This window comes from Panthera onca, chromosome C2 (assembly GCF_046562875.1).
Source record: "Panthera onca isolate mPanOnc1 chromosome C2, mPanOnc1 haplotype 2, whole genome shotgun sequence".
Taxonomy (NCBI): domain Eukaryota; kingdom Metazoa; phylum Chordata; class Mammalia; order Carnivora; family Felidae; genus Panthera; species Panthera onca.
The window spans coordinates 132,264,686-132,287,471 of NC_138347.1; the positions used below are offsets into that span (position 1 = coordinate 132,264,686).

Here is a 22,786-nt window from a genome sequence, read left to right on the forward strand (position 1 = left end):
CTGCAGCAATATGTAAAACATATGACATATTACATGGAAAACAGAATATCCAATTGAATGAAACTATGTAAACCTATATGCTATGGAAAAACCAAAGAATATATTCTACACTACAAATAGCTGCTTACTAAATTATTTGAGGTTCTCAACATTCAAATTTTGTACTTTTATAATTTTTAAAAAATCAGCAGAATTTTGAGAGTCTAAGAGTGTAGGGATTGTGAGTCCCTATTTTGAATCTTCCTGAATGACCTTGGGAGTACGAAGTTTCTTCTAAAACAGGGTTTCTCCCACTATTGGCAGTTTGACTGGATAATTCTTTGTTGGGAGGGGGAATTCTGGGCATTGTAGGATGTTTAGCAACATCCATGGCCTCTACCCATTAGATGTTAGTAGCACTCTCCAGTTGTGACAACAAAAATCATCTCCAGACATTGCAGTAAGTCTCCTGGGGCAGGTAGAGCGCAATTGCCCTTAGGTGAATTTGCAAGAGGTCATCACTAAATACCTTTTCAGCTCTAATACCCTGTGACTGAGTCGAAGTCAAAAGACATATTGGCTTAAAAAAAAAAAAAAGAAAAAAAAGCTGATTTGTAGATTGGAAACAGATTAAAGTTAGAAAAATAAAAAATGTAAAACAAAGACTGCAAAATCCCTTAAGCGCGATACCAGATTAGCTGAAAGGGAGAAGTGTTGCTTCTCATCACCAGATGAAATTCATTGAAAAGAACATCAGTTGAAGTTATCCTATGGCCTGAGACCCCTTAAAGCTATGAGCGAACCCTAGGCCGAATTTGGGTTAATATTTAATGTTTCATTACAAATTATCCTGTCCTTTAATCTTGAAAGTAGATTGACTGTATCTTAAACATTGGTCAACAGAGCATACTTGATGAAAGTGCTATGCTTACCAGTGGGTCAACACTCGCAAGATGCTTAGAATTAAACCACCCATTTTTCATTACATAATTCCAAAGAACTCATGTATTCCATTGGCACACAATTAGGAAGGACTGAATTTTCCAAAGAATTTTTATATGGCAGATGTTGTGGTCAAAATGCATGATATTATCTCTACATTATCTCTATATATTTAGATCTTAAAAAGCGTTTTTGTTAGATGTTAGACGGAGAGAGGGAGGGATGACTGTTCAGTGGTCTTAGATGAATAAAATAAAACCGTAACGCAGTTCACCTGGAATCCTTCGGAAACGGGACTCCCACTTCTGTTCTGTGACACTACTAGACATTCAATTGCTTTCGGCTCCATTGAGAACGTAAAGCAAATCCGGGACCCCAAAGTGGTAGGGTAAGCAGTAGTTCTGAAGACACAACCTGTGTAAGAGTCTCCTGTGCTGCTGGTGAAAACTCAGATTGCTGAACCCCAGCCCCAGAGTTTCTGACTTAGTGGGTCTGGGATGAATGCTGAGAAGCTGCATTTCTAACGAGTTTCCAGGGGCTGCTCATGCTGCTGGTTTAGGGACCACCCTTTGAGAATCCCTGGGATAGTGGATCTCAAACTTGAGGACATACCAAAATCATCAGTGGTTTTCAAGCCCGTAGCCCTTCTTCGCCACTCAAACCCCTAAATATAAAGCAGTCGTTCTGAGGAGGGTTTAGCAATCTGTGTTTAGGAAGGACTTTCAGGTGATTCTGATACGGACTGTTCTTTAGCTGCTGATAAGGACTGGAGAGGGCCAGGAAAGGTGATGGAATTGAAGGCAAACTTGGAAATCAGAGCAGGTGGTAAGAAGCAAAGGGATGGGCACAGGTAGAGAGATGGTGATTATGCTTCCTGTGAAAGATACACAACTCACTGCCAGTGCACGGGACTCTGGAAACTATACATTTCTTAAACAGTTCAGATTCCCACTTTCCCCCAAGACTCTCAGTTCAAGAGCAGGAAAATCAGCCATCAGCATCACATTACAAATGAGTAATAAGCACAGCATATGGAGGTGCTTATGCAAGTTATCAACCTTTCCTTTGTGCCATACATCTGAAACTAATCAAAGCTCATCTCTTAGCAACTGAATACAGTATCTGAACCACAATGTACTTTCCGGGGACAGCACATTATATACAGAGTTCTCAGCAGGTTTTTGCAACTGGCTAAAGATGATGAAAGAAAGAGAAGGAGGGAAGGAGGGAGGGAGGAAGAAAGGAAGGAAAGAGAAGGAAGGAAAGGGAAGAAAAGAAAGGGAAGGAAGGAAGGAATGAAGGAAGGGAGGGAGGAAGGGAAAAAAAGAAAATAGCACAAAGTCCCTAGACAACAATTATGATCTGAAACTCAGACTTATTTTAAAGGTTAAAATATATATATTATCCTTAGGTCTGACACTCACACTGTTTGCAGGCACCACAACATGACAATATCCTCCACAGAGCTCCCAATACACTTCAACCCATTCCAGGAGAAATGAAGTGGGGAGGGGCAACTAACAATCTACATTTTTTCCTACTAGAGCCATGTACAATTGTTTGTTCAGCCAAAATGGACCTTCCGCTGGCTACAAGTATCTCAGTTCTCCAACATCTGGAAAACCAAATGAAAAGTCTTTCTAATATTACTGAACAATGGTTATTAAAAATGGCAACAGGCGCGCCTGGGTGACTTAGTCGGTTAGGCATCCGACTTTGGCTCAGGTCATGATCTCACAGTTCATGGGTTCGAGCCCCGCATCAGACTCTGTGCTGACAGCTAGGGCCTGGAGCCTGCTTTAGATTTGTTCTCTCTCTCTCTCTCTCTCTCTCTGCCCCTCCCCTGCTCATACTCTGTCTCTCTCTTTCTCAAAAATAAATAAACATTTTAAAAAATGGCAACAAGGAGTTTCTTTTTCTTTTTTTCTTAAATATCCAGTCATATCTGTCTTTTCCTGAAAAGATTCACATTTCTGAGTTCTTAGACTTTAGAATGCTTACCTCTAATGAAACAATCACAATTGACAGTTTGGTATTCTAACCCTGTCAAACAACTTATTTTTTTTTCTTTTTCTTCTTTTTAAACCAAACCATCATAAATTCCTATACCATATCATTGAAATGAACACCCAAAATTAGCTATATCCATTAAAAAGAAGTATTCTATTCTCTTGCTTGAGCTATGTCTATAGGATAATAAAAATTGTTTAAAAATAGACAATTGAATGTCATGATGCCACAGCATTACACACATTTGGTTTTACTGCATTACCTCTTTTTTTAAGCCTTATGTTTCAACTAATGATTGACCTTTTTATTCTTAATTCTAGCTTCAAAAGGGAAAGTTCAGTTGCTTTTGCGATAAATTCAAATATTTATATTTCATAAGGAGGGGGACAATTTATCCAAGGAAATCACTGAGAATGAGTATGATTCATTCTTAGGAATAAGTGGCACGAAATTGGCCCCTTTTTCTATTAAACTTGTGCAGTCTAACAACATACATGATACTTAGGACATAATGCTTGAAATGCGAGCATGCTGGCCAAAGGAGCATTTTGGAAGCCCGTAGGTGTACAGCTGAAACGGTTGAAGTCTGTTTAGAACGTCACCCTTTTCAGTGAAAACACAGACAAAAGTCCTCTGTGTCTGATTGGTTTGAAACTATTAAACCTGCTGGAAGATAACGGTTTCTTGCTTTGCCATTCAGAGTAGGCCGCGGGGACGTCTGTGCTCTGTCTTTTCCAAGTACCTCCAACATAACATACCTTCTCATGCAATTGCAATGTCTGAGGCCCTGGCCCGGCCAACTTTTAAAGTGATTTCAATCCTTCCTTTGCTCCAATGTTCTCTGTATTTTTTCCTTCTACTACATCACACTAACCTGTTAAGCTGTGGAGGCTAGAGAAATCTCAAGTTAGGTGAGAATATCAGGGACATTTCTTAGAGCTTATATCAGTGATCTCCTCAGTGGTGCCTGTTGCCGTCTAAATCTTCATTTTCAATAAAAGCTGTTGCAGCTACTATGTTGAACTCGAGAAAAGCTGCTTTAGATAACACGATTCATTTTACTTGATTCTCTGCTAGTGTTAAAAGATGAGGACCCCGTCATTTAAAAATGTCCATCATCACTTTTCATTTCCTTACCAGAAGTGAAACTTGCAATTTCTTCAGAATCCTGACCTTTTTCATATTTAATCGTTAATTCTTGTGGCATCAGCATGTGGCTTGGGATGTAAACCAAGTGGTCACTTCCACTGTCCTCCAACACAAAGGATGAGTCTCTCCCAGCACTTAATTCCTGGCCAGGGAAGCTGTTCTCTCCCGAAGAAACCTCATGTGGCTCAGGAGTAAATCTAGCAGATAAAATGGAAAGCTTTAGGTGAATCTCCACAGCTTTGGGAATGCAAATAAGATTTCCTAACAATGTGATATATTACTTAACCATTTCTTAGAAGAAATACAGATTAGATAAAAATCTAAATGCATTTCAATACAATTATTAAGATTTTCTTATTTTTAAAAAGTATAAACTGACAAATAAAAATTCCCATTTATCCTTCCTTTTCCCCCATCTGCTTATTGCCTAATAACCATTACTTTGGAATAAACCAAGTCTGATTGGTGACAGAGTTTTAGATAAATGACAAGAACCTCTATCATAGGTTATTTGGAACCACCATAATCCCTCATATTGATATCAATCCCCATAGAAAATACAGAAAATAGTAATTTACCAAAAACTGTTCTGAGAAGAATAAGACTGTACAAAACTTACCTCATTGACATCATAGCTCTTAAAATGGTATTACATTTATAGTCTTAGGAGTTTAAGAATTCTTTATAACTTGGTAACACTGTGTTTTTGTTTAGATGATGACAGAAAACACATTCAATACAAGTTGATTTTTACTTTTATTCTATTTAGGCACCTTTTTGCAATTTCAATGTCCATGTTCACATCTGTGTTTGCTACTAATATTCAGCACCCAGGAGTATTATTGCCTTAACTGTTGAGAGTTAATGAGGAAAGGGAAAAAAGTCAGATACGACACATGAATAATACGTTCACCCCAAGTGAAAGCCAAATGATATCATGACACACAATATGCATAATTCTGCAACAGTACCAGGTAAGGACAAGGGGTGAGGAATTAAGACATCATGCAACAGAGTAGACAAGCTGAAAGCAGACGTACCTCTGCAACATGCATCATATTTTACATTCGTTTATCAATATGTACTGTATTTTTTTTAGTTTTCAGGAATTTTATTTTGGCAAAGCAGAATCATCCGCTATCTTAAATTAGTGTTTTAAATTTGTGTTTTGCTGGGTTTGCTTGGATGTGATGCACATTTTTTTTAGTCTGATAGTGGCACAAGAACTGTAAACATAGCATTTAGGTTTACATGTTCGAGTAACATTATAATATTTTGTCTGCAGTTCCGTAAGAATGGATTTGCCCTTAAGTGAACTCATGACTTATCCAATGTAGGGAAATACTGCTTCACGTGACATCAGTGCCATATTATTCTTCACGTGTTGGCTGCTGGACACTTTCTTGCTAAACTACCAAGTAAATGCAATCTGACATTATAGGAATACGTACTTGCATGAGTTCTGAGAATGCTTCGTCTTGCTGTTTTGCTTCTGGATGTGTGTAAGAGACCTTATCTGTTCTGAGAAGCTCTTTGCTTAATTGCAATCTGAGAGGAAGGAGTAATTATGGGCTTAAATCTAGGCTTTTGCAAGGCTGCAGTCAGGGATCCGAGCTTGGGGAAGTAAAGAGAGAAGTACAGAGAAACCAAAAGGGCTACTCATTCTGTTTGAGGTTCAAGATTCATTCTAATTATTTACATTGTTATTTAGGATATGACTTTAAGAAAAAATACTTACATGTGCACTTTAAGAAAAAATACTTACATGTGCAATTACGGTGTGGGGTCTTTTATGCTATCTTTTGGGGTATGAAACAATGAATCATATGCAACCCCAGACTTCGGTGAGACATGACATTGGGATATACTCTAATAAGTGCCTCCACAGCATAAGGTGTAAGAAGGTACAAGAAAGTAAGGACTTTGAAAGTAAAAATGGGCTTCAAAGAGGAGACAGCTTCATCAGGGCCACGGTTGATGGGTAAGATCTCACTGGTAGCAACAGAGTTCCAGGTGGTGTGACCAGAAACCCAGGAGGGTGAAGCAACGGTTCACACAAGGCAGACAAGACTCCAATGTGGCCAGAACTTAGTGCTGACGGTGTGGAGAGAGGAGAAGGGAGGCCAAGGTGGTTGAGCCGAAACTGTGGGTTCTATTCTGGGGAACATTTCAATGTGGGAATTTCTCAGGAAACCATGAATTGAAAGACAAATTTGTAATAAAGCCCATGAGGATGTTATAGACACATCAATCCGGAAAGCACAGTTGCCGTGTAACAAGTGCTACAGAAAATGGAATACATGAAAAGCCTTTACTTCAGAGACCTTATTAGCCTCCTCGACCTAATAACCCGCCGTCAGCCAGTTGTATACCCATGAGTCAATTAACAGTCCCTTGTACATGTAAGAGCTTTCTAACTCACAGGAAATCGCTATATTGATTATCCTCTCCTTCTGCACCGATGAGTCTACAGGCATTCTCAAGCATTGGTGGTGGGTACTGGTTGAATCCCCCTATTGAGAGAGCAAAGTTATAGTTAGATTTTGAAATCAGAAATTAGGTTTGCTAAGGAACAAGAATCCCAACAGGAATTGGCTTGAAGCAATAAATGTCACTAAAATATTTCAGCAAAACTTGGCTGGGGTGCACACAGAAAATAGTAGCAACTAGAAATAGCATTCAAAATTTGATTTCAGAGGGCTTTGCAGCCAAAGAATTACTAGGCTCATGGAAACAAACCTCCTTGAACTGCTCATTTAAGGGTTAATTGTGAGGCAGAGACACGTGATTTCCACATGCTCAGGCTAACAGAATCTAAGGGAAATTTTATTCTGACGGGCGTTTCCACTCAGATTTATGCTAATAGATCAAACATAGAAAAGGTAGCATTTTATTACATGATGCTATTTCTGTGCTTCTGCGCCCATTAACGTGGATTTCCTAGGAGGAAAATAATCAAAGAAAAGATTTTAGCTTATTGATCTAAATAACATGCCCCGTTATCCCCTCGCCATTGCTTTTCTATAAGCTATGGAATATTAAGAAGCGTATCAATTTTTCCCTTCGTTCAGGAAAATACTTTTTAGTTAAAGGAGGCTTTTGGCCACTGAATGAGCCACAATTCCATGAAAATATTTCAGAATGTTTGTGGTTTCATAACAATTGTACTTCTTTAGTTCTTAGAGGAACATTTTTTCCCCTTTCTCTGAAATAACACTATGTCGTCTAATCAATTGCATTTGACAACTGCTATTAGTGAGGCAGGAACTGTGATACAGGTGGTATTTCCCGTGCGTGTGGGAACAGCAAACGTGTCAGCACCAAAGCTTGTAGAATAAGGGTCAGTAGTTTAGAAAAAATTCCCAGAAGTATGAGTAGAGGAGTCTTTTAACTCCTACAAACCAAGTGGTTATAGGACGAATTGGAGACATTTAGCAACACTGTGAAGGCGGAAATCAAAAATAAGCTAGCGCTAATAACTGCAACCCGAGGCATCCACCGAGTCCAGCTTTAATTATTCTATAGTCTTTTAAAAGTGCCGTGTCATCATCAATCTTGATGACATAAAGAACAATATTGCATGGAACAAGACAATCAATCCACAAGGTATCAGTGAATCTGAGTCAAGAAATAGCTCACGGGAATCCAATTTTGAATATAAAGACATTTTAGGAATGCCTCCACCAGTCTATTTTATACATATTCCCTTTTGATGCATGCACAAGAGTGATATCCGATAGTCTATCTAAAATTTGAACTCTTTTAATTACTATAAAATATAAAACTCTAATAGGCAAGTTGGTACCAATAGTTAATTGGAAGCACTTTTTCTTTCTTTTTACGTAACATAATGGAATATCATACAACCGAAGGCATTTAAAGAAAGAACATGATACTCCCAGGAGGGAAGGTGTTGGGATTCTTCAATCAAATATGAGTTACAGCAAAAAGATGGAGCTCTCTCTGCAATGGAGAGTGAACTTTTAAGATACCGTCACAATGGTACTGTTGGAGATTCCTTGAATGTCAGGGCAACTTTGGAGTTCAAGGGTAGTGAGGTTGGCTCCAGCAGAACCAAGGTCTACACCTGGTAGAGTCTCAGAAAGAAAAGGTTCAGCCCCGATTCTATGGGATGCCCTAGAGGCAGGGTTTCTCAATTTTAGTGCTATTGACAATTTGGGCTGGACCATCTTTTGCTTTATGGAGGAGGGGATGGTATCCTGCATCACTGGAGGATGTTTAGCAGCATCCCTCGTCTCTACGCACTAGATGCTAGTATCCTTTCCCTCAGTTGTGACAAAAAAAAAAAAAGTATCTCCAGACATTTCCAAATGTCTGGGGGACAACATCATCCCCGGTTGAGAACTATTGCTCTAGAAAGAATATTTCTCAAACCATTTGTGGGGAAGGTATTTTTACTTCTCATCCTTTGCAGACTGATACTTGTGGTTTCCATCTTGTTACGTGAGACAAGGTACACTGCTCACGCACTTGTATGCTGCGGCAATGTCAAACTGCTTTAAGTTTCTAGATGTTTATTCTCAATTTCTGAACTTCTCTCTTGCAGATCAGTTTGTGGACTAGCACCCACCCTAGTGACATTTTGTAGTGCATTGGCCCAGAGCCTTCCTACTCACAATGTCATTCTTGGCCCAGGAGCACAGACATCACGGGAGAGACTGTTAGAAATGCAGAATCTCAGGCTCCATCCTATACATACTGAACTGGGACTTGCATTTTAACAAGATTCCTATGTGATTTGTATGCTTAGACTCTTCGGGAATAGCACAGGACTGCGCCATCTTTAAACCTTCATACAGGTCTCCAGGGCGTGCCAAACCAGGTATCGGGGGTGCCTGGGTAGCTCAGTCAGTTAAGCTTCTGACTCTTGGTTTCAGCTCACGAACTCGCAATTCGTGAATCCAAGCCCAGCACTGACAGTGCGGAGCCTGCTTGGGATTCTCTCTCTCGCCCTCTCTCTCTCTACTCCTCCTCTGCTCATGCATTCTCTCTCTCTCTCTCTCTCTCTCTCTCAAAATACATAAACTTTAAAAAAAAGAAAGTAAACCAAGTGCAGTAGGGAAAACTTTTATGTAAATACTCATCAAAGAGCTGCTAAAGCTTCTTCAGGTTGAACAAATGTGGCTCTGGAGACCTCCAATCACTCTGTGCTTTCTAGTCCTGAGATCTAATGTAAAAGACATTCTATCATGAAAAAAAGTCTCACCACATTATGACCAAGGTAAAAACAGGATATAACCAGGATATGTCCCATCTCTGTCTCCATCGCACCATCCAATGGTTATATTTGGATAAGCTCTAGATTCAAAGATGTGTTAGGCTATCAATGCTATTAGCAAACACTAATTTATTAAAACAAAGAAGAAAAACAAAATAATGGCTTACGTCTGACAGAGTGAACAAATGGCTTTAAAAACTTCGTAATATAATTCAGGTCTGGTTTATGAATCCTCCCAAGCTGTATCAGATGGTGATCAAGTGGGTGGCTGGCTAACTCCTCTATGCCATCCTTATGCGCAGAGCCCAGGGAGATCACAAACATGACGTAGCCTTGACACTTGGCCCTCAGAGCCACTTTCTTTGCGAAATCCTTGCTCTCACGATATTCTCCAGCTGAGATCACAAAGATGACCTTGTGTCTTCTCAAGTTGGGTGTCTGTGCGAAGAGATTCTCCATGGCCCATAGTAGGGTGTGGCCAATAGTGGCTTCTCCTTTTAGCTCTTGGAGGGAAGTCTGGATGTGCCTCTTCATTAGGACTTGGTTGTCATAAGTTATAAACTCAAACTCTGTGTTTACCACACCCTTCCTTCTCCTGGAACTATCCCAAGGAGAATAGCCCAACAAGGCAATCCTATCACCGAAGTCTGAGGTTATAGGTTCTGAGGCAACCTCAAAGTTGTCAATCATAGAGCTCACCAAGGTTTTCACAGCCTTAAACTCATCACTTGCTATAGTCCGAGAACTGTCTAAGAGGAAGGCTACATCCATGTATGAACTTTCAGGTAAAAAAACCTCTTTGATGCAATCACTTGGAAAACATTTATCTGGAAAGATATAGAGAGACTTATCAACGGTTCAATATCTGCACAACAAGACACTGTTGTTTGAGATCTTATTCAAGTGACTCAGTAACTGATTACCAAGAGTTAATAATCTGACCAATACCTCTTTAATCTCACATTATTTAAGTTAATGAGGAATTCTCAACGTCCCAAAATTTCTGTGGCCACTAGAGGACAATTTGGGAAGGTCTTTTTGAAAGCAGACGTAGGGAGCACGCAGGCTTGAAGTCTACGAGTCATGTCTAAACTCATTTAGAAAATATTTTCAGTATTTTAGAGATTTTTGATACAAACTACCAAACTGTCTCCAAGAAAAGCCACATCATTTGGGAGAATATTCTAAACAACTTTCACCTTCTGTGGAAGCTCTAAATATTACAAAGATTAAAACTCTGATGTATGGCATTGAAAGACTAGAAAACTTAAAATAGAATCTATGATCAAAACTAGAAATATCTGATAAGGCCAGATTTAATAATTCACTCAGAAGGCATTTGTTTCTGCACGATAAATTCTTCTCATGGGTCTTACCATAGCAAATGGTACAGCGCCGAAGTTTTGACACAGACTCCCCATTTGGAGAAATTGGGATCACCTGAAAGGTTCCAGTGTTGTCAAACTACAATGAAAAACAAGTATATACTTATTGGCTCATTTTCTTTAACCATTATCTGGAAGCCATTGTGCACTCACTTTAAGGACTAGTTTGAAAAATCCCTAATGAATCACCATTATCTTGCATTACAGTCCAGTACATGTTCTCTCAACCTCTCTCTCTCTCTCTCTCTCTCTCTCTCATTCTCTCTCTCTCTCTCTCTCTCTCTCTCACACACACACACACACACACACACACACACACACACACACACACACCATCCTGCTTTTATTCCAGACAACACAAAGAAGTATATAGGACAGGTATCAGCACTTTATTCTATGATGAGAAAACTATCCCAGGATAACCATCAGATTCACCTACTGGGGCAGGTATTAAACTCTCACACTTATTTCTAATTCTGCAATTCTTCACTGAATTTTTACATGCTTTTTTTTTCTTTTTAAGATTTTAAGTACCCAACGTGGGGCTTGAACTCATAACCCCAAGATCAAGAGTCATATGTTCTACCGACTGAGCCAGCCAGACACCCCTATATGCTTCTCATTATGCACCTGCTGATTATGTGCCACAAGTCAGCTTCTGAAGTTGGATCCTGCAGAAATTGTATTTATGTACAAGTTCCCCTGGCTTCTTTAAGTAATGATCCCAACTATTTCCATCCCAATCACATTATTTAGAAGAAGGCACATCTTTCAGATGTCAAGCACGTTATTTCAGATGAGGACTTCCTCAAGCACAAATTCTAATTTGAAAGTTTATTTTGAAAGATTGTAAACAGAATACACTAAGTTTCCTCAAAATTCTTGGTCGTACATGGCCTGATTTTGTCTGTCTCTTGATAGCTTTTCTTGCTTCAATAATTACTGAAATGGGCAATATATAGCATTAATTATTTAATTCACTCACTCATTCGTTCAGTGAGTCAGTAAGTATTTATTGGGCATTTTCTCTGTCTGAGGCACCATGGAAGGCAGACAGTTTTATAACAATGAAAGAAATCTATCATTCCCAGGTGGTGATGAAAGTATTTCTCAAGCCATAAGAATATTATACTCATACTTTTCCCCTTCTCCCTTGGGAAAGTAAAGGATTTAGAAAAGCCACACCCTGTTTTCTGTGAAGTGTTGAGCAAGCATTTAAAAATATTTATAATTATTCCAGCCTTACAGTCAGAAAATATTTACCACATTCCTACCATTTTTTTGTAAAATTGGATACTTTGGGTGTTATATTGTATCTGACTTTGTCCCCCATATAAAGACTAAATGCTATCTTGGTAAATCAAGGAAGCTTATTCATAGAAATAAACCATATGCTCTTCATTCATTCATTCATTCATTCACACACTCATTCATTCATTCATTCATTCATTCAATAGATATTTATTGGATGCCTATAATGTTATATAGGTAGTGTCCTAGATGCTGGGGATATAGAAATGAACAAAGCAGATAAAATCTCTACCTTAAAGTCTAGTGGAGGGGGGACATATGCCATAATATAACAAATAAATTATCTAGTATGTTGGGAGGTAATTATTTTCATAGAAAAAAACTCTGACTTTCTATAATCCTTTTTGTCAGTTTCTATTGTAACTCTCCCTGTCTTCTATTCCCAAAATCTTCTTGGATGTTTCATGAGCAGATTGATTTTCTTCATGTTACAGAGGGCTTCTTTTTCTTTTTACAGTAGAAATATATGTATTTGTGTGTGTGTGTATATATATATATATATATATATATATTTATAAACTCTTGGATGACAGGATAGGTTCACCCAGGTCCAGGAGCACTTAGTTAATGGATAATGTGAATATATTTAAAAATAGTAGAACAGAGGGTGCCTGGGTGGCTCAGTCGGTTGAGTGTCTGACTCTTGATTTTAGCTCAGGTCATGATCTCAGGGTTGTTGGGTTGAGCCCCGCATCGGGCTCTGTGCTGAGCATAGAGCCTTTTTGGGATTCTCTCTCTCTCCCTCTGCCCCTCTCCCCCACTTAAGACCTCTCTCAAAAAAAAAAAAAAAAATAGAACAGTAGATGGAGAAATTCTTCATTTGGAAGGGGAGAGAAAGAAACATAGATTCCCACAGGACAGCCTCTTGTGGGAAAAAGCTTCATATACATTAAATATTTTACACAACATTAGGGGTTCAAAGATCCCCTAAACTTCATCCATCATAAATTAAGACCAGCTATTCAATGAGATTCAGCAAGGAGATGACAGATATGAGAAACACCTGATCTTCAGAGGGCTGGTAGAACACCGTATTCATGGCCTCTTCTATCAGACAGACCATAGTTCGGAGTTTGATTTAGCCATTTAGGAGCTATACACAATTGGACAAGTCACTCAAACTCTTGGGGCCTCAGTTTCCTCATTTTTATTTATTTAGTTTTTTAAGTTTATTTTTAGAGAGATAGAATGAGCGGGGGAGGAGCAGAGAGAGAGAGAGGGGCGGGGACAGAGGATCCAAAGTGGGTTCCGTGCTGACAGCAGAGAGCCCAGTTCGGGGCTTGAACTGGCGAAACGTGACATAAGGACCTGAGCCAAAGTCCGACATTCACCTGACTAAGCCACCCAAGTGCCCCTGTTTCTTCATTTTTAAATAGAGATAAAAACTGCGTTCCCTTCAGAGGGTTGTGAGAATGTGTGAGTATGTATGTAAAGCTCTAGGGACAGTGCCTGGTGCACAGAAACCACGTCTCTTTCCCTACTTCCCACTATTCCCATCTTACTAGCTCCACTAAGTTAAACATAAAGAAGTCGCAGGGGGAAGGTCTTACCTCAAAAGCCTCAGCGAAAACCCTTTCATTGAGAGCAAAGACAGCCGGACTGATATCTAGGGCATTGAACTCCATGGTGGCTGTGAGGATGGATGACTGACTGGCTGTCTGTACGCTGCTGAAAAACACAGCCACTTTCCTCACGTTGGCTCCCGCATACGTCCGCTTGAAAACGTTGCGGGCCACAAACTTCATCGCATTACCGATGTCTTGAGCTTCCGTGGGGCGTCGATATTTTATCTGGGAAAGAAGCTGGAGGAGCTGTTTCTTGTTACGGTAGTCGGACCCACGGATGAGATAGCTGGTGCCCGAGTCATAGGAAACTACAACAACTCTTGCTCCCACAGGGCAGTTACTTTCCTTGACGTTAAGATCATTGATGATGAATGTGATGAGGTTCCTCGTTTCATTAAACCTCTGCTCTGTGATACCATAGGACTGGTCCAGGGCAAATACCAGCTCTGTTGGGTACACTGGACACTTTGTTGCTAACATGAAAGGCAGAAAGAAGTATGACGTTACCTTGCTGCTCAAAAGCCCTTCCCGTCCTCTTTACCCCAGGGCTGAGGCTGATTCACACCAAGATCTAGGGAGATACAGGTGTTATCTACAGCTCTGGAACTACAGGTACACACAGGTGACACTTTGTGTGAAGGTGTTATATAAGTCTCTAGCAGTCATATTTGGTGGTAAAACACTCAGACTTCACAGCCCTCACTCAGTCTGCTATTTAAAAAGAAATTGAAGCGAGTGTCTAGGCTAATGGAACAGTTCTGTATCCTGATTGTGGTGGTGGCTACATGAATCTAGGCATGTGTTAAAACTGAACTCGCACACGACAATTAATTTTACTGTAAGTAAAATTTTAAAACAAATGAATGAAAGGATACGATGGCTTATTGAAGGTTTTGAAAGCTTACGGTCTTCAGAAATCTTCAGAAATGATCTACCAATAATGCTAGTCACTTGGAAGATTTTCATCCGCTTATGCAACAAATATTCATTGAGTAGCATGCAGGGTGATATACACTGTGCAATACAAGCAAAGATGAACCGAATTCAGGACTGCCCTCAAGGCATCTGTCCCGGGGAGGACTGCTATACAGAAAGGTACAGACTGACTATTATTCTTCAAGAGCATTCAGAGGACAAAGCGACTATTTCCCAAGAGAGGGGATTTCAGGGCCTCCCAGAAGCTAGCTTTTGAAGGAAAGCAAGGGTGGCCAGAGGAAGGGAGCAGCAGGACCGCAGCAGGCTTACCATGAGCTGTTATAAAAATGGGGCTCTTTTGCAATTTCTAATTCAGTGCTACTAATTTTATGATGATTTAACTTTAGGAATCTCATAGGGTATCAGCCCTACATATCAAACCTAACTTTTCAAAATGCTATTAAAGTCAGACCACAGGAAAAGGAACAGGGATTATTTAAGAAATGAACGCCCTCGTCTACATAGACTGCTCTACTATCTCGAATCTGGCTAACTCTTCAAGCGCATTAGACTCTAATAATCCCACACCCCAATCCACTGTTCTCAGCAACTGAATAGGAGACTAGGGTTGATTCAGAGATGGGTTTTGAATCAAGGAATTTTACCGTGAAGAAAAAAATATCAAAGCCAATAATGAAAAAATAAAATATGAGAAATTAAGTAGCCTTAGTCTTCCTTTCTTAGCCCTAACACTAAAAATTATTAAAGAAGTAGTAGGCAAGCATCTTCAAGACTGACCTCTCATCACAGATTTTCCCAGAAAGCAGAACCGATTTCGATTTATTTTTATTCTCTCCTTTTCCTAGTGCCCAACAGCGTACATGATAAATTGAATTCAAATCCCTGAAATTTTACTGGGCACTTACATATATAAAGGGCTTCTGTTTTCGTTTTCCCAGAATTTAGGTGAATGATGTCACTTTTGGATAAGCTCAAACTTTGGGGATAAGTCCCTGTGAGTCTACTTCAGTAGGCTTCTAGAAGACCAGGAGCTCTTGACATTGACAAAACCAGCTTCAGTGGCAATGGAATCCAAGGGATCTAAGGCTGCTAAGCAACACCCACTGCGGTCCAGGTTCCAGAAAGACCATCCACAGCAAGGTCAGGTGTACAAGCAGTGGGCACTTGGTGAGATGTGAGAGAAAGGAAAGGAAACGTTGCCCATCCAAGAAGCCAGTGATCACTGGGTCAGCAACACATCAATTAAAATGTGGTCATTCAGAGCCCTGTCCCTGAATTTCCCAGCAACACGAGCCTACTCTGTGAAGAAATTGAATTGTGAACTCAGACAGGACCTAGAAAGCATAGTAGTGTAAAAGGGCTGGGAGCTGGGTGTCACCAATTCACAATCTGGTAGAAACGTGACATTGATAATTATAGCCATCATCAAAAGATAGATGTATCGGCATAGAAGGAAGTAGTCCTTTTTCCCATGGGGCTAAGAGTTTCTTTCAAATTGGTCTTATCAGAATGCAGTTAATTACTTCAGCAAGAAACACAGTATGGTAAAAATACTCACCATTCCAACAAGCTATAAAAAAGAGAAAGAGAAGAGTCTGTTACATTTTTGGCACACAGACTAAAAATAATCCCCCAAAACAAAATTTCAGCAAATCTTAACATTTTGTTTGACTCTAATCGCAAATGAGGCTAATTCCTAAATAACAGGCAGCTAAGGTCAAAGGACTGAGGAACACATACAAAGAATTCAATTAATGGGTGAACCTTCCTGCCCTTTTCTCCTTGTGAGCCAAGGCCAGCAGACTTCAGCAGAATCTTGCTTGAAATATGAAACACTGATCACTTGTCTTAGAAGCAGAATAGATGAGCCTTTGATTAAATGGCAAGATAGCTCAAATTCAATTTGTTTCCGTCTCTCTTCTTACAGCCCTGAGAGTCATTCAGCAAGGCACGGCTAAAATATGAGGGCTTATTTTCTTCCCAGATGAACACCTTGGGAACCTCTCTCTTCCTGCAGAAATGTGGGGATTTCCAAATAAACTTGGTCTCTGCTAAAAAATACAGCTCCTACGTTTGAGTGATCTCCATATCTCTAGGGAGGAAGGAGAGCCCCCAAGGGTTTCTCCAGAGCAAAACAGCATCTGGTTTTTCTAAGTGATTTACTCTGTAAGCATGAGACCAATTAGAGGCAAATGTTGGAAATCTTTAGAAATCTTTAGAAAGCACTGGTCTGACAATGTCCTTGCTCATTTGCTTCAAGAAAAGCAAATGAGTCACTCTGATATAATAAAAGATTTTATTAGCATTGGCAACCAGCTAGCCTTCCAAGCTGCCTGCCGTCCCACAGCACTGCGCTCTCTCACATCAACCCCATTAACGCCTTTTGATGGTCTTAATCCTGTGGCTGCGGAGATGCTAACAGCCAGCAGACAGGGCTCCAAACCCACAGTCTCCCCTGCATCTCAAGGCCTGAAGAGGATCCCTTTTTCCTGACTGAGCACTTTCATATGTTAACCTCCAACCCAGCTGTGAGACTAGAAACACAGGCTCTGGAAACGGGCACACCTATCTGGTTTGAGTGTGGCAAACCTTGCCTGATTTGGGGGAAACTACTTGATCTCTTTTAATATGTCTATCTTTCCTAAAAATCTTCTTTACTTGTGCCCTTCCTTCCAAAATTCTCATCATTTGGGCCCTCTTAGTTTATTTGCGACCACCCCCACTCCACATTCCCATCAGCCCCCTTGAGCTCTTATGCTATTTTGGGGATAGGGTCCCAGTGATCAGCTCAGGACCCGGGCCTCATCCCAGTGCTGCAGGACTGAAGGGGAAATGTGTTAGACCAGGAGTCCAACCAACCCAATTAGCTCTGAACATCTGTTGCCCAAATCCCATCTCAGTTTTGCACTCTGGAGTTCCAAGCTCACTGATCAAGCACCCTGTCTGGTTACAGAACCCACGCTCACCCTCACCCTCCGCCCCCTAATTTCCTGTCTAACTCCTTTCACTCTGTGTTGGAAAACTGTCTTCGGATCCCTAACCCTCCCTGGGCCAGTACTCACCTCCCCCACTGCTTCCTCCTCCTTGGTTCTTCCCTGGGAAGATAGCTTTTGATTTTCCTGAGAAGGACTCCCCTCCCCTACAGTGGCTCTCCTTTTGTTCTCCCCCTGGGGCCCCAGGCCCTCTCAGGGTGATGGAGAGCCTTTCTACTTCTCAAACAATGCCTTTCACCCAGGTCCCCTCCCCCGAATCTTCTGTCCTTCCGTTTGTTCTTGCTTTTCAAGTGACCCACATGTGCAGAATTTCCTCATCTCTGCGATGCCATTTTCTGTCCTCTGGCCTCACTTGCTTTGTTAAGATGTCTTCCTGGATTCATCCCTTGGGTTTCTGTTTCTTTCTCTGTCATTTCCCATCCTTAGAACCTCAACCCATCCATGTGGCCTTAAGGACCACAAACATCCCAGTCTCTTCTCTTGATCCTCACCTTTATTACAGCCCACTTCATTAGCTGCCTGTAGATAATTTAATTTAGGGCCCACACAACATTCTCCTGCCTCTGAAATGTTTGAGGCCATCATATTTTCCTACCAATGGATTTCTCTTCACAGTCCCTCCTGCCTTCTCATCTATAGCACTACTTAGCTTCTCCTGCTCTGGCCTTATGCTTATTTTAAACTCAGTTTTGTTGTTCTTTCCTCACCTCACCCTTGCAATGACTACGTTTTTATCCAGTGTTCTTCAGTAAGTCTCTCCAATTTCCCCATCTGACATTCTTCTGATTGTGATTGTATCAGCATCATTATAAGCCACAATGGAAGCATGAGGAAAGACAAATCACCTAAAATTCTACCACTCTAACACAGTAAGTTGTTACATTTTTCTCCCTTTGCTTCTAGAACTGGTTTCTATGTATATTTTTAGCTATATGTGAAATAATGAGGATCCAACTTAATTTTCTGCTTTTTATTTTATTTATTTTTTAAATTTTTTATTATATGAAATTTATTGTCAAATTAGTTTCCATACAACACCCAGTGCTCATCCCAAAAGATGCCCTCTTCAATGGCCATCACCTACCCTCCCCTCCTTCCCACCCCCCATCAACCCTCAGTTTGTTCTCAGTTTTTATTTTTTTTTTTTATTTTTTTTTTTTAAATTTTTTTTTTTTTCAACGTTTTTTATTTATTTTTGGGACAGAGAGAGACAGAGCATGAACGGGGGAGGGGCAGAGAGAGAGGGAGACACAGAATCGGAAACAGGCTCCAGGCTCCGAGCCATCAGCCCAGAGCCTGACGCGGGGCTCGAACTCACGGACCGCGAGATCGTGACCTGGCTGAAGTCGGACGCTTAACCGACTGCGCCACCCAGGCGCCCCTTTTTTTTTTTTTTTTTTTTTTTTAAATTTTTTTTTTTTCAACGTTTGTTCTCAGTTTTTAAGAGTCTCCTATGCTTTGGCTCTCTCTCCCACTCTAACCTCTTAATTTTCTGCTTTTTAATGACAATATTATTCACATTCTGACTGAGTCTTCAAAAAAAACGTATCTGTTTAGTATCTGATCAGAAGATGATGCACCATAAACTAATTAGTCTCTACATGCAAACAGTCTAAAGGTATGTTCATTTTGCTCTAATGAGTAATGTTTCAACGACCATATTTGCCTATAATTTTTTCTTTCTTTTGCTTTATTTCCTTGGGATAAATGTTCAGAAATGACGTCACTGGGCTTCGTCTACCTCATTTCCCCTTCCTCCTAACCAAAGACAATCTCTCTGTTTGTTGACTCCTGCTTTATTCCTCTGGTGAAACTACTCTCTGGCCACTCCCTATCACTTCCCCACAACTAGATTCAAGTACCCCCATCTAAGGAGACTCTATTGACTAAGTAACTAAGCAACTAACCCCAAATCTCCATGCTCGTCCCTTTAACACCATGCCCTCGCAGACCTTTGTACAATATTGTATTAGTGTGAGCTGATTCACACAACTTTGGAGTTGGTTTCCAACCACTTGCCATAAGCATGCTTTCTCTCCTGTATGAATTACACTTTACTTACATCCCTCTCCCTCCCACCTTTGATGTGAGCTGTTCTACTGCAAGTACTCAGGACAAGCCTGCTGCAGGGGACATGTGCCACCAGTGGATTCGGTTACTGATTCTGTATACCCACACTACACTCCTCCTAAGTGCTCTCGCCAATCACCGACGCCCTTGTTCCACGACACGCAGATACTCACGGCTATGGTCCCGCATGAACTGGATCAGATCACATTGCTGTAAAGAAAAAAAAGAGAAAGAGAACAGAAACATGAGCACAGCGACCCCTGAGAGGTCATGTTTATTTGCCAGTGGACTGGTTGGGTTTTCATTTGTGAATAAGGAGATACGTACAGAATACACAGGCTTCCCCGCCATGCCTTTCATGCCCTAGGAAAATAAAACCAGAGCAAGTTATTGGTATGTGAATTGGAGTCTTTAGTGACAAAACAAGAGCAAAGAAAAAAAGCACGTTCTTAAAAGCACAGCTGGCAGAGAGCGCTTAAAGTATTCCTGAACAGATAGATTACAATGCTATTTCCCCACTTAAATCAACAGTGCATACTTCTTTCTTTCAGTGTGAGATCAGTTAAGCTAATGTCTTCCCAGAGTGAACTGAATTATCTTTCTAGGTAATAAGTAAAGAAATTAAAGTATTTCTTGAAGATGTTTGTACTCAGGCTATGACACTTAAAAGGTACTTCTCATAAGAAAAGTTGAAATGTAAACAACAGACTTCCCAAAGCATGCCACAAGGAGAGGAATTTACTGAGAATTCAGAGGTACAGATGTATTACAATTCAAGGAGTTGAAAATGCAGGCGGTAGCATACAACTTCTACGTATGTGAAAGAACCAGAGATAATTAGTAGCAAAATGGGCTTTATGCAAAAGAAGAGCATACACAGTGAGCTCATAAATGCTGAGAGGTTATAAACAAAGGAGTACGCATAACTGGGTGAAATGAATCAAGGAGGCTTCCTAAGAAGAGACAGTGCTTTTTTGATAGCTTGAGCTTTTCCCTTTCCCCCTTATTCCTTTTTTCAGGATCAGGCTTCCCCTTGGCAGTGGTTCTTAACATGTTTAACACACCTGGGTCTCTTTGGGCAACTGGTAAATGCTAGTGTGCTGGTTCCAGAAAATGTTATTACAGGCTCACAATCATACAATTTCACTGGCCTCAGAAGCTCAACCAGGGATGTCAGTGTAAGAACCCCTGTTCTAAATGACAACTGGGTCATCTGTTCATCTGTCCTTCCTTCCATCCATCCATCCATCCATCCATCCATCCATCCATCCATCCATCTAAGAAACAGTTAATTGTCTGCTGAATGCTGAGTGTTACCTGGAAATGCTGTGGCATCCATAATTCTACCCACTGGGACACAGGCTCTTCTGACCAGAATCAGGAAATTAACTCTCACTAGGAGATGCAGAGGCTCATCCTTCCTTTCATAAGTTATGGCAGAAGACAGAAAAGAACGCACAGCCACTTAAGCAGAGAGAGGAACAGTTTCTAGCTAATAAAGAGAGTAGGCAGACCACATCTTGCAGAGGATCAGAGCTGTAGAGCGTCTGTCCTAAAGGACTGAGTTGGAGAAGAACTTGGAGCAAGTTCTTGAGCAGAGGTTGAGGACTGAGAGCCCAAGACAAAGAAGTTGATCTGATTCTAGAAGACCCGAGATAGAGAAGCCACACTCTTGGGACCAGCAGCCCCAGGACAGCAAAACCACACTCTAGGGACCAGCAGGGCCAAGCAACAAGGCCGGGAAGATGCAGGACCCCCACGCGAGAGTTCCAAAATCTGGAAAGGAGATAAATTCAGACCAGATCGGTATGACTCAAAGACGAGATCCTCGCCCACGTGACTACGAATGTTCACCAGGTCCTTAATGTGAAAGACAGAAAGATGCATCACAGCGTCCTCACAGCTAGTTGACTCTCATTCTGCTATCATCCACAAAACATCCATGCTTTTGTTTTCTCTACAAGGTCCCAAGTTAAAGAACTCCTCCAGGTAAGTCTCTAAATGCTCAGAACGCACCAAACAAGGTAAGCAGTTTCTCCACTCTGTACACAATGCTTCCTGCGCCTCGGACACAACACCCAGGTGCTGGCAACGTCTAGTTCTTACCTGACTGTGCTCATCAGGGGAGAGAGATGTGTAAATAAATCATTATGATAACACGAGAAGCACTAAAATAGAGATATGGATGTTTCGTCAGTGGGGGATGTGCCTGCCTCTGCCCGGAATGCTTCCAGAAGTGGTATTTCCCTTCCAGTGGAAGCCTGGTGGGAACTAGCAGTTGTATTTCCAAATCTCTCTAGAGTCTACATTTTGAAGACGGGAAGGCAATGGTGATCTGGGGAACTCTACTGACGTGTCTCACGTGACGGAACTTTGCCAGGACCCCTGTATGAAGCTTATCCCATTCTGATTTTTATAAACTTCAGTAAAAAAAGAAAATAACGGTAACAGCTAATATTTGCACTGAAATTTATCGTTCACAAATTGTGCTCACATTTGGATATACAATCCTCCCAGCTACCTTTTGAGGTGGTAGGACAGGATAGGTCATTCCCCTTTTAGAGGTCAACTGAGAGACCAAGTGACTGGCCCAGGGGCACATAGCTAGCAAGAAGAATTTGGATTTGGATCCAGTGCTCTGACTTTAAATTCTGTACCCCTTCTATTGAATATCTAGAAACCAGTATAGGCTACTTAGCTCTCATGGGTGTACTTACTCTCCGTCCGGGAGGGCCTGGGGGTCCCGGAGGTCCCTCTTCCCCTTTCGAGCCTCTAGTGAGCTGCAGATAGGAATATGCTTTAGTTTCCACACTGTCTATGCATGGAGGATACCTAAGTTTTAATGAGACTTTACAATTTAAAAAAGATTTTTAAAGAAAGCAAGCATTAATTCAAGTCAAATAAATTCCTTACATATAAATATAAATAACCATTCTTTTTTTTTTAATTTTTTTTTACCGTTTATTTATTTTTGAGACAGAGAGAGACAGAGCATGAACGGGGGAGGGGCAAAGAGAGAGGGAGACACAGAATCCGAAGCAGGCTCCAGGCTCTGAGCCATCAGCCCAGAGCCCGACACAGGGCTCGAACTCACGGACCACAGGATTGTGACCTGAGCTGAAGTCGGACGCTTAACCGACTGAGCCACCCAGGCGCCCTATAAATAGTCATTCTTAACCATTGGTAAGTACCTATTTCCCTCGTAGC

General features: G+C 40.9%; 1 protein-coding gene across 2 annotated transcripts in view; it reads right to left on the bottom strand.

The window, feature by feature from the left end:
* COL6A5 (collagen type VI alpha 5 chain) overlaps nucleotides 1-22,786 on the bottom strand; it is a 131,927-nt gene that overhangs the window by 21,905 nt on the left and 87,236 nt on the right. For both annotated transcript variants that reach the window (XM_078432355.2, XM_078432354.2), the window contains exons 29-36: nucleotides 22,297-22,359; nucleotides 19,907-19,942; nucleotides 19,741-19,789; nucleotides 13,566-14,053; nucleotides 10,696-10,783; nucleotides 9,487-10,146; nucleotides 6,503-6,593; nucleotides 4,069-4,277 (exon numbers count right to left, since the gene is read on the bottom strand). In XM_078432355.2, coding sequence (XP_078288481.2) covers nucleotides 4,069-4,277; nucleotides 6,503-6,593; nucleotides 9,487-10,146; nucleotides 10,696-10,783; nucleotides 13,566-14,053; nucleotides 19,741-19,789; nucleotides 19,907-19,942; nucleotides 22,297-22,359 — 1,684 coding nt within the window. The remainder of the gene's footprint in view (nucleotides 1-4,068; nucleotides 4,278-6,502; nucleotides 6,594-9,486; nucleotides 10,147-10,695; nucleotides 10,784-13,565; nucleotides 14,054-19,740; nucleotides 19,790-19,906; nucleotides 19,943-22,296; nucleotides 22,360-22,786) is intronic.